General features: G+C 40.4%; 1 protein-coding gene across 1 annotated transcript in view; it reads right to left on the bottom strand.

The window, feature by feature from the left end:
* ccdc33 (coiled-coil domain containing 33) overlaps positions 1–12,323 on the bottom strand; it is a 96,185-nt gene that overhangs the window by 2,149 nt on the left and 81,713 nt on the right. The window contains exons 14-20 of the mRNA XM_088920907.1: positions 9,609–9,832; positions 8,313–8,376; positions 3,179–3,374; positions 2,181–2,269; positions 1,321–1,452; positions 799–883; positions 39–169 (exon numbers count right to left, since the gene is read on the bottom strand). Of these exons, the coding sequence (XP_088777033.1) occupies positions 39–169; positions 799–883; positions 1,321–1,452; positions 2,181–2,269; positions 3,179–3,374; positions 8,313–8,376; positions 9,609–9,832 (921 nt within the window). The remainder of the gene's footprint in view (positions 1–38; positions 170–798; positions 884–1,320; positions 1,453–2,180; positions 2,270–3,178; positions 3,375–8,312; positions 8,377–9,608; positions 9,833–12,323) is intronic.

The following is a 12,323-nucleotide window of genomic DNA, read 5'->3' as shown; positions in this document are numbered from 1 at the left end:
CTGCAGTTCTCAGCCCATCCGTGGGACGCCTGTATCACCTGTGCTGGCTGCTGTATCACGAGGGGTCCAGTCTGGTAGCGCAGTTTCTCCAGCTCCCCTCTGAGACGTGCGTTCTCTGAAGCCAGAGCAGACTCCATCTCTCTCCTCCTGTTGTCATCAACTGCTCCTTCTCTCAAGTAAAAAGAAGAATTGACAGTACTAAAAGAGCTCTAAATCAAGCAGGTTCAATAGACTTTAGCCCACTTCGGTCCCAAACGCAACTGAGCATTTTCAAAGATTTCTCCCAGTTGATAGTTCCCCATTTCACCAATCCCAGCCACGATTTCACTGACCTTTCTGTTTGCATCTTTTTATAGGGATTTCAGGGCTCCAACTCCCCAAAAAATATTGGCTTCTGATGTTTTTCCTTTAACCTGGATCACCCCTCCAATGATAGACTCATTTCTTTATAAACCTCTCCATTCATTGACCGATTTCTCTTCCCCAGTTCTTCCTTTGTTTGGAAACTTTTTCTCACCTGTTCTGTCCTTTGTTCCCCTGTGCTTTATATCCCTGCTTCCTCTCTCTCCCTCACAGTTGAAGAAGGCTCAGCTTTTTTTCTAGTTTTTGTGTGCGATTTAATGCTCACTTAAACTTTTCTTTTTGATGTATCACAAAGTCCATGGGCAGGTGAACTGGTGTTTATCTAGTAATATTCTGGAGAGGAGGATATTTTGAAAATGGAAGGACTTTCTGGGGGTGTTTTCCTTAATTAGTTTTCTATTTAGATATCCTGTTTGTAAGTGTTATGAGCCCCACCTGATTTTTTAGTCATAGTGTTTCCTCGATCTCTTTTCTTCTCTTTCAGTTTACTGTCCAAAACCTTTTCCATTTTTTCTATCACCTGCAGCAAAGAAACGTGACTTGATTTCCTATTTGCAGAGAAGGAAACATTGAGATATCTAACAAAATCTTTTTTTTTCTCTTATGAACCATATTTCAAAGATGGTTTGTAGAGTTTGACTAAGTGAGTATAAAAAAAATGAATCTTTTAAAGGAATAATTTTTGCTGGAATTAGATTATATTTTTATAAGCATGAAGGAACCTCTCAAACCTGGGATTTCTCCCATGAATAAGTGTTCCACTGAACTGTAATATCAGTAAAGTTTTGTAGGAAACATATTGGTAGGAAACCTTCCACCACAGGTCATTGTGTGAGCTCTGGCCAACAGGAAAATACATGGCACCATATGACCATCTTACAAATGAGCAATGGAAGCACTCAGCTGGCCCAGTTTCCTGCCATGTCCAGTGTGGAGTGGAAATACAGAGAACTATACCTTCTCCTGCTGCCGCACTGTGGCCTCCAGGCTGTTCATCTTAGCCACCCGGGCCTGGTACTTCTGCAGTACAGCCTGCTGCTGCTGGTGGGCTCTCTGCAGTCTCAGCAGCTCCTTCTCAGAGTCATTCTTCTGTGAAGACAAAATCTGGACACTCTACCCATGACCTCAACACAACTATGCTGCAAACAGGTACGGTGTCATCGTTACAGAAGGCTCTAACTGAGGCCTTTGTAATGCAATCATTAAAGAATGATTGGGCTCTTTTGGAGAAATGGATTCTAATAAAGGCCAGGGATTAAATGACATGATTATCCTCAGCTGACTGCAATAGCAGACATGAGTGCATACTAAAACATAACCCCCAAATTCAGCACATCCTCCAGAGGAAGACCAGAAGAGAGGCTGAGGACAGTGCTGTAGGGAAGTACAGGCTGATTTCTGAAATGGCAGCGATGTTTTAAACCTGTTTATTATACATGGTGGGTACGTTACAAATGCTGTAAGCAAAAACAGTTCCTTGATGCTCAAATAAGAACTACTGTTTTACAAAATCTGTCAGAATTTACGAAGGTGAAAGGAATGTGTGTGGGTTACCTCATAACAGTGTGGCAGAAAACAAAACCACAACTGCATTACACGGAACTGGGCATGCATTAATATAAACCCACTTCTTCACTCACAAAATGCATATTATTTACTGATAGCAGACGTCAGAAGAGAAACAATAAATTGGATCTCCTTAAATATTTGTTTTAATTATAATGTGAGAAGAACATTTCTGAGTTCTGTCCTGTGAAGCACATGTAAAACTGAGCTTACAGTCAGACTGTTTTTCTTAAGTAGTGGGGGTTGCTTACCCTTATCAACTCATTCTGTAGCTGTTGGATTTTGTCCTTGAGGGTTGTTACTTCAGTTGTCTCACTTGCCAGCTTGAATTTTAGTGATGCTGCAATAAAGTACAAGGTAAGACGTACTGAGATAACTGAGGGACACTTCTAAAATGATATGCAATCACCATTAGAAAAAATGCTGGACATACTGTACATTCTACATAGACAGAGCCGGGATATTTTAATTTACTTGGAGGTACATCTTTAAGTTCACATAGTGTCCACTTGGACCTATCCCTAATCATACAATTTCAATTGCTACTTTAATCAAAGAAACTACTGTCTGTTAGCCAAAGTACAGTACATCTTGCAATCAATATCCACCTGGAAGGATTTACATTTAAACGATTTATGAACACACTTGTCACCACAGCCTGCTTCCCTGCAATGTTGGATTGCAAGCTCACATGAGACAGAAACAATACTCCAGGATAAAACTGTGGTGTTCTACCGTTCAGAAGCCCATTAAATCCAATCGCTTTGACAGATGCTGATTTTGTAATAAGAAGGAACACTTCTACAGATTCATTAAAACTTCCAGAAATAAAAAATATATTTCTCACAAAATAAATTAACCAAGCAATCTTTGAGCTCTTTGATGAACACATTCTGGTAGAAGTCCTTTCAGCAAAGGGCTGCTTTCGAGGTCAGGTTCTGTCCTTCAGGAGATAAGAGATTCATTGCAGCACTGCTTATCATACCCCACTCCGACCAAAATGAGCTGCCTTATCTGAAGGTGGCACAAACAGCAGTGCATTCGCAACCGGCATGAATTAGCAGTGGGTAAGTTTCTATCTGAAGCTCTTCTTTTCTAACAAGTAAATGTAAAAAAATAAATAAGACATCTTTACAGTTTAACATTCAAACAGAACTTTTGGCTCAGCTAGAAAGTTAGGGAGCCGTACAGAACAACCTAAAGACTTGGGTGAAAACAGATCGAGGTTAGCGTGACAGGAAGAAGGTACCGAGTCGGTCAGCTATCTCAGCCTTGGTCATGACGTCGATGTCAGTGTCGTCCAGCAGGGTCCGGCCCAGGTCCTGGTGCAGACTCAGCTCACTGCGCAGCTGGCTGTTGTCTGACTCCAGGCCTCCCACCTTCTTCCGGAGGGCAATGATGTCTTCTGCCATCTTCCGCATGGCTGTGCGGTAATTCTCCACCTCCTGGCCAATACAGGATTGTACCTGTCAGCTCCCAGGGGAGACTTTCCACTTTTCCAAAGAGGTTAGTTGAGAAAAAAGAAACACCAACTTAAAATGTCCATAAACTAATAGACAGACACCATCACTTGACCCAACACCCTTTACAATGCCCTGAACTAGTTGAATTAAAACAGGCGTGTATAGTAGGTTACAGAACTGACTGGGAGCTTTCTAGCTTTCTGATACGAACTGTGAAGGCATCGGTCATACCAATGACATTAAAAACAACAATTAATACTTGATAATAAACTTATAAACAGTTATATTTTCACACAGAGCCTGACTGTGCAGTACGTTCACAGTGAAGCTCTGGTATTTTATTGCTAATAGCACGCTGCTATATTTTTATTTTGCATTGCATGTCTGAGGCATAATTGGTTAGTGTGTTGAGCTGTTCATACTGACATGGACCAGAATGGTTTTTACCAAAACAGGCTAGATGGGCTAAAAGCCCTCCCCTCATTTGTAACCTTCTCCCATGTTCTTATGGGCCTGGGTGAAAAGGCTTCCCTGTTGCATTGTTCTTTAGTGCATTCTGCTGCACAGTTTATTAGTGGCACTCTCACGAACAGCTAAGGCTCTGAATCAGACTTGGCCTTGCAGGAAGACATCTTTTGAGTCAAGGTCAGTTTGACAAAATACACATTTAGCAACATCTCTCACAGTCTGTGAACTCTCTCAACGGCTGGGTGTGACAGCGGGAAACTTCACGTAAGAGTCTTTTCCACAGCTGGAGCAGCTGCAGCCTTGAAGCCTCTCTAGGTTGTAGAATAGAGAAAACCCTCCCTGCCAGAACAGAGGCCTTCAACCTGGCCTTGAGGTGATACATGGAGAACGATGACTTTTTTTTACTTCAGGAGATAAGAGATTCATTGCAACTCTGGTTCTCCTACACCACAGCATAAACACTCCAGCAGAGTAACACAGCTCCCCAGGTTACCAGGTACCGTAACATAAACTGTCCAACAAGTTTGATAACATGTCCTGGATCTTCTTTTAGCACTAGCAACAGGAATATCTGTAGGGTAAAAGATCTTCATTATGCCTGAGGTACAATGACCTAAACGTTAGTTATATGTTTTGTTAGGTTTAATTGATCTTGATTGTCAGGGGATCCTTATTCTTCCAGCCCTTCAAAAACCTTCAGCGTTTCACCAAGCAACTGAAAAACAGCCTTTCCATCTCTATGCTGTAGAATACCACTTATTTCAGAGCCTTGCACTGAAGCACGATATCTCTTTTTCCTCATTTTAATATTTCTAGCTTTGTGCTGAGCAAAAGTTTGCTTTGTGCACAGCATAGTAGTTGGCATTTAGCTGAAATGCAACTAATAAACTTTACAGACAGGTATCTAATTTCAGGTTCTTCTTGAAATTCAAGCACTCAATTTCTAGTTTCAAATTTTTCTACATTGGTAACTAATGATAATATGGACATCTTACAGCATGGTTAAACATAAACAGTATTATTAAAATATTAAAAACCCTTGTGGCTTTTTGTATTTTTATTGCAATTTAAGCAACCATTAAGAATAAATAAATGAGTCGGTAAATTCCAAACTGCTGGCATACCATATTGCATTATTCATGTTTTATATTTTTAATTTACCTATAATACAGACGTAATCATGTAAGACTGAAACAGAGTTCTTTTAACAATTTCAAACAAGACTGGCAACGTGGTGCAAGAAGGTTCTAACTCAATCTTTTACAGAAGTCAAATGTTGTGGTGCCAGTTTCATTTAAGGAGAGCGACAGATAAGAATAAAGGTTTTAAAACATGAAACACTGAAATTCAGAAAGCCCAAGCACTTCACTGAGTTCCCCGTGGAACAAGACCACATTTTTTTTCAGGTCTCCACCACAAGGTGACACCATAGCTCGTATTGCAAAGAGGTGTCTTGTCTGGCCTTTTGAAACCAGGGGAAAAGCATCATCCCTAAAGTATGCCTGTGACAATGCACTGCAGGATTAAAAGGCTCGCTTTGGTCTAGGCAGTATTTGTCAGAGAAATTTGTCACACTGATCAATCCCTGTATTATTAATATTCATTTCTCCTCATCTCCTCTCATCGGTTTTGGAGAAGAATAATTAGTCCAGGAACACGTTACGGCAGAGGTAGATTCTGTTTAATACAGTACTCAAGGAATCCCTTAAATCGATTAGCTTTGGCCGGGTGTACAATGTAATCACCACTCGACACTGGGACACTAAGAAAGCAGATAACCACTCTGTTGTGCCTCTGGGTATCCTCATAAATTGGGGTGATACGGGGATTTGTGATAGTGAGTGTTGTTCGCCTTTCAAAATCTGATTCACAAAGAGCTCTAAAGCTGCCCTCTGAAAGCAACCATATAATACACCAGGGTATTGTCAAATAACCTTGGACTGGAGGTGTGTGCTGTTATGATTTACACTATTTGAATTTAATTTAAAAAGGTTTAGGAAAACAACCTCCATTAGTGGCGCTGACAGAAAAGTAACTTTACGATAAAAGAATCTCTTAGTTTCTTCCTGCTCAGATGATTGTGCTTTTACATATACAGAAATCACCTGAGCATTCTGGGGTTACTGTCATTTATATATAGCATGGGAAAAAAATAAGAATTTTTTGTTTTTCTCACTGTGTAAAAACATAATATACTGTTTAAGTAAAGAGCTCAAAGAAGATGCTTTTTATTTCTACACAGTAAATTTTACTTAAATTCTGAATTGCAGAATTAAAATCAAATTATATGGATACAGACCAAGAAAATGATACATTTCATACAAAAAAGGAAGCTGTTAATTAGCGCCATAAATACACAGTACAGAAGGTTATCAAAGTCAGTGTCTGGAGATGTCTGGAGTAAGACTGGAGATGGCCAGCGATTTTAAGGGATTAACACCGGATGGAAGCAAAGCACTATTCATCGACAATAGTCGATAAGAATACAGTACTGCAGAGCACTGATCTTCACACTGCTCTACATAATATATGCCTTTGTACTCCCTTGTATGTTGTGTAGCAACAAGCAGGCATTGTGTAGCAATGTCTCAGTGGACCAGCAACCATTATCAGGTTGGAGAACCTACTATCTTTATCTGTAACATGCAAAACTCTTAGTGGGGCAGGTGGACAGGACCAGTAATTTGTAGGTTCTGATTTAGCCCACAAGGGTAGGGCAGCCCCCGAGTGACTTCATAGGAAATTGGGTGCCTAACTGAAATGCAATTGAAGCTTGACAATTAAGACTGCAGATGAGATGGAAGACTGAGTCTCAGCTGCAGAAAGGAAAGAGGCAGGAGTGAGGAAATTTCTGCTGAGACCGAGGAAATCTCAGTCATCTGAGCCAAAAACCAGGCTTCAGGTCTGAATGTTATGAATTTTAATACAGAGAGCAGTAACTGCTTTTACTGGCACTCCAAGACACAGTCCAAACACAGATGGCAAGTGGCTTTAATGAGAGCACACTGCTGTGAGTACAAGTTTTTGTGTGATGGGGGAGTGTGGGGTGTGTGAAAGTATCTTTTTCTGTTTTGTCACAATTCAATTCACAGAGCTCCATTAAAAATGCAATAAATTCTGTTGATTCCAATGCTCATGTACAGTATGTTTAAATACCTCTCAATATGAAATGCACCTTATCCAGAATACCTTTGCTCTCTGTGCACATCAGAAGCCCGTGTTTTCCATTTCTACCAATCTACTGATTTTTTATATAATTGTGAACTTCTTACAAAATGTTTTTGTCAGAAGTAACCAAATATGCTGTAGAAGAGAAAAAAATCAGAAAACACTACACTGGCCACCAGCCTCTCCGAAATCAAACATAGAAGTAGTTTCTTCAGACATTAGTATCGTTATTCCACAGATTTCATTATGGAATAAGAAGAGAAACTTTTCTTAAGTAGATACACCACCAATTACAACAAAATGGGGGCACATTTGTGAGAAACTTTCCAAAATGTTTTGACAGTTCGGTTAGATTAACGAAATGCCTGGCTGTCTGGATGCTACTTAGTCCAACCTACAAAAGCTGGGCTAATGAAGAAAGCAATGGCATATTGTCATTTATACACTGTATCTCTGTTTTATGATTTACATCTCATGAGACTTTCAAGTTTAATGTCAAAGAATTGTCAAAAGCTTTTATTTATTTTAGTTCTAGTGCTCGTTCTTCTATCATATTGGTTACAAAGAGGAAATTACTTGTGGCATTTCCACCACGTTCTAATCCCCTCGGTGTCTTGGCCACGCCGTTGTGGGCGCTGTAATGGGACATGCTTTTCAAAGGGATTAATAACACCCCTTGCTGCCACAGGCATTCTCATTGACATTTAAACTTTAGAAATAGGCTGCATAATCACCCTTTGCAAATCAACTGCTGCATACACAGGCAGCACAGCTGACATTTCTGAGGAGGAATGAGAACATGGCAATCTGCTTTTCAAAGTACAGCAAGAATCAATACAATGAGACCTGAACAATTCCCTCCCGGGTGAGATGGAATCAAGAGAGTGGAGAAGCTGGTCCCTATAGAAGCTCAGACAAGACCCCAACAAACCCCCTTCTCCGATTTCATTTGAACAATCAACTCCATCATAAAAGCCGCAGGACCGTCAGGCACCAAAAGGGAGTTTGCCCCCTGTTGTCTACTCCTCCAGAATCACAACGGGACTGTCCGACCACTAGGCTGCACCAAGGAACATCACAGCAGGGTTCAGCCACAACGCTCATGTGCAACGTGATTTGATTTCCTATGTACTGTAGATGTGCTTTAAATTTTTAACACCATGTGCCACTCTACATCATCAGCCGTAAAAACAAGAGCACTAATAATTCTGGCCTTGTGAAAAACAGTCATGAGCAACTGCATGCAGTGGGAACTGTTCTCTCTCTTGATCACGCTGCACTCACCCTGGCTTCGTGTGCAGTAACGTCTGCTGCATGGCTGTTGTCTTCAATCCCAGGTACACCGGGCCTTGCAGAAAGACAATAAACATCCATGACAGAGCTGAATGTCATTATATACTGTAGGTCTCATACAGGCTTTTAGACAACGATGGCCTCATGCAAAAGGCTGACGTGGATTTGCAAGTGTAATTTTTTTTAAAAGCATTTTGAATAATCAGACAGAAGAAGACCACAAGTTTTTGAATCGGTGAGTTGCTAGACCTATCCCACCCTTTTTAATTTTAAAAGAAAAAAAAACAATTTTAAACATTTACTTTTGACCCTGGACTAGTCCGGTAAGTCAGACACATGTAGAGCAAAATCACTTTATAATCATCTTTTCATAAAATGTGAACCTAAATTAAAATATTTATTAGGAACATAAGAAAGGTTTTAATTGAGAGGAGACCTTTCGGCCTAACTAGCAAATTTAACGTTACTCTGTTTTGTTGGTAAATGTAATATAACAATTTATCAGAAAATGATTTGGCTTCAAAAGCCTGTGTTCATGCCTACATTCTATCTTGCTAATGCTAATCTCTATAACCATTCTCGTATATTTTTCTAGATAAACAGGGTGAACCTCTGCAAGGCAGAGCAAAACATAGATTGAACATTTATATTAATTATTCTTTTGTAATTTAAAACAAAGCCTTATTGTTTAGACTCAAAAGAAGCTTGTATGCTGTTTGACAATTCAGTGCATCCCAGTACAACAGCACCCCTGAGCAGATAAGAGAATTCCTCTGTAGTCTACCACACTCATTGATCAGCTTGTTCACACTGAGATGCACTTCAGCTTGAGCCCAGTGACTTCAGCAGTATAAAATGGTTTGGAAAAACAATGCTCGCCCAAGGCATACCTCGGAAAATGTCTGTTTAGTGAAATCTCGTCACGTGAGCTCTGGTTCAATTTATCAAGCCAAAGAGATGGATCCTTTGAAGAAAACTAGTACAGGACTTTTTGTTCCCCTCATGATCCAACTGTAGTGTTTGGGTTAGTATTTTCCTCACCTTCATGAGATACAGAATGGCAATGAAAAGCCATGCCTGTTCCTCCCAGCCTCAAAGTCCAGTCTCTGAAGTACTAGGTACCAGGCTATTGCTGTCCAGAGTTCAGTAATCATTAGGGCTTGCTGTAGAGTTTAATTTCAACTGCTTTCCTGTTATGTGGAAAACCAGTGCCTTTAAGTGCTTTACGACATTCCACATACTTACAGTTCCTTCTACTTCAACGCCATTTGGTGCAGTGGTGCTCACCTCCTGTCTGAAGAATTAAGCCTGTAAGTCTGGTTTAACAGGTGTGTGTCTGGGTGCCCCTGCTGACCAGTCTGTGCTGGTCCAGGAGGTGTGTGGGGTTTGTGCTGTCCAGAATGATTGGGTCCAACCTTGGAGGAAGCAGGTGCCTTGAAGAGGAACTCGTACTCAGGGAGAATCTCTGCGAGGGCATCGTGTGATGGGAGATTGTGCCTGTTTTTCTGGAGCTGTGGAGAAAGCCTTGGTTAAGAGCCATACTAACACTCATACACTGTAAAAGTAAATCAAGTCTCCTGAAAGCTACAAATAAAATCCCATGTACCATTTATAATGACTGTCTTTGTATAAGTGATTAAGGAATGGCCGAGAGGAGGTAAGATTCACAGGAACATTCTAAAAACATGGCAACAGGACCAGAGATACAGTAGGTTTTTCTGTTTAATAAATAAAGATAATAAAGTACATACTTAGGTTTGGTGTGGCATGCATCTGTTCCTTAAATTTAACTATCGACTCCTATGGTTATGTGTTTATTTCAGAAACAGGAAACACACTCTACACATACTGCTGTTTTTTTTTCTTTTTCCATATTTAGTTAAATGAAAGAGAACCCTGCTAATCAGTCTTAGGCAGCCAGTGTGAACAGTTATTAAACTGAAAAAAAAGAAAACATAAGAATATTTTTTAATTTTGTCATGTTAAATTAAACCACGTGTGATCATGCAAAAGGCAAGCCAAGTTAGTAATCTTGTCAAAGTTACATTATTTTGGAATGTACATCACCAGTCTACATCTGAATTAATTTAGAATACCTCTATACAGTACTGTCAAAGCAAAGCAAAATCACATTGCTTTAGTTTTATTATTGCCTTCACTTTCCAGTACTCACCGTGGTTGTGTGGGGCCTGTAGTACCGAGCCATTTAGTTTGTAACCTGTTACTTAGAAGCCCATGACAAACTCAGTTTCAGTCCAATTCAATTTCAATGATGACAGTCTAACCATTTCATTTCAGCCAGTAGACTCCCTGCACAAGCAGCCTGTAAACCTGGTTGCTAGGAGTTAGTAAGATAAGCTCACTTTACTACAAATGCAACACAGTAGGCATTACACAGAGCAACTCAGAGCACACAGCCGCTGCCTATCCCACTAAACAAGCAGTTGAAATGATTTCCTAACTGCTGTAAACACACCGTTGCACAGCACATCCTACCTTCAGAGTAGTGGGGTTACCAGCTGTTTCAGAAGCCTGCATTAGCAAGACGTTTACGGTGAATTCCTGTCTGAAGAATTTTGAAAATGTTGCACACGCGGGGACTGTGAGGAGAAGCACCAAGGAAGAAATCCCATTGTTCTCCGTTCTTTGTGCACCATCTGTGCCCTTGTTACCACAACAGAAACTCTCCATAGCAACTTCAGCAGCCAAGGAGCAGAGAGGAACATTTCTAATACTCCAACTTTACAGCAGCCTCTGTATTCATTAGGTCAAGGATTCCTTGAGCTTCTTCAACAGCTTTGGGAACAAATGCTAGAGTAATGAAAACTTTCAGTATCTTAAACTTTTTTTTCAAAGACGTTCGGGTCCTCAAATTGCATGTTGCACTATTCAGGAGCTGCACTCCAAAAATGAGTCAGATGAAAAGTGATGTGAAAACCTGTTCTACTGGGTAAACTCTTCTAATGTTTTAATTTCAAGTGCAACTAGATGTACAACTGGAGTCAACACGCAATGATTCTTGTAACCCAAACCCTACACTGGCCTGAAATGCTCATTTCAATAACATTTTTACAGCACTTTTCAGCTGACTGAGAACATCCCTAAACAAGATATAATATTGAAGAAGGTACATTTCCAAGCGCTTTTTTTCAATGGTTTTGATTGTTTTGAAGCATTCTTGCTGGCTTGAGGAACATTTTCAAATCTGGTGACTGGAGGGCTTCAAACACATATTGTAGACTTGCTCTGTTAAAACCCCAGCTAGGGTTAGGGTTAGCATTCCAACACTACACAGACATTTTTTATCTCACTGCTGGATTATGGGTCCCAAGTGCACTCTAGGATAAGCGATAATTTGCTCTTACTCAAAACATTTTTTCGGAGACCTTTAGCTGCTCATGTTGCATATTGTACATTCTGTAGCTATACTTCAAAAATGAGTCAGATGACAAGTGACAGGAAAACCTGACCTACTGGCTAAACCCTTTTGCCATTTATTGGGCAACTAGAACATGAAATGTTTTTTGTATCACAAACCTACTTAAGTTTTAGGATAAAGCATAGGAGAATCTGGACTAGCCTCAGGGGCTCAGAAGCTGTTTGTCAGCACTAAACTAACATACCCGTGTTTTTTGAGATACACATGCCTAGCACCATCACCACTGTGGTGCGATATTATTATTACTACTACTACTAATAACATACTGTACAGTGCCCTTCACATCAAGACAAAGCTCTTTATTGTGGAAGGAACCAATCAACTATACAGATGTTAGCATTAGTGGTCTGTCAGTGCTCTTCCAGTATTTTGGGGAGGTTTAGCAGTAAATGTTGTGAAATGAGCCACACACTCATGCATGTGGACCTGCAGTCCTTCTCCTCGCTGTTCTGCAAGATGGCTCTCAGGGACCATTGTGTGGCAAAACTCATTCTATTTCCCTAGATCAAGCACTTAGCCCCTTTACCCTCTCAGAGCTCTCTCCTGCAGCGTGACTGTTGGAA

The sequence above is a fragment of the Atractosteus spatula genome, chromosome 7 (assembly GCF_055471065.1).
Source record: "Atractosteus spatula isolate fAtrSpa1 chromosome 7, fAtrSpa1.hap1, whole genome shotgun sequence".
NCBI lineage: Eukaryota > Metazoa > Chordata > Actinopteri > Semionotiformes > Lepisosteidae > Atractosteus > Atractosteus spatula.
Note: the sequence above shows the minus strand (reverse complement) of the source record. Positions and strands in the feature narration are given on the sequence as shown.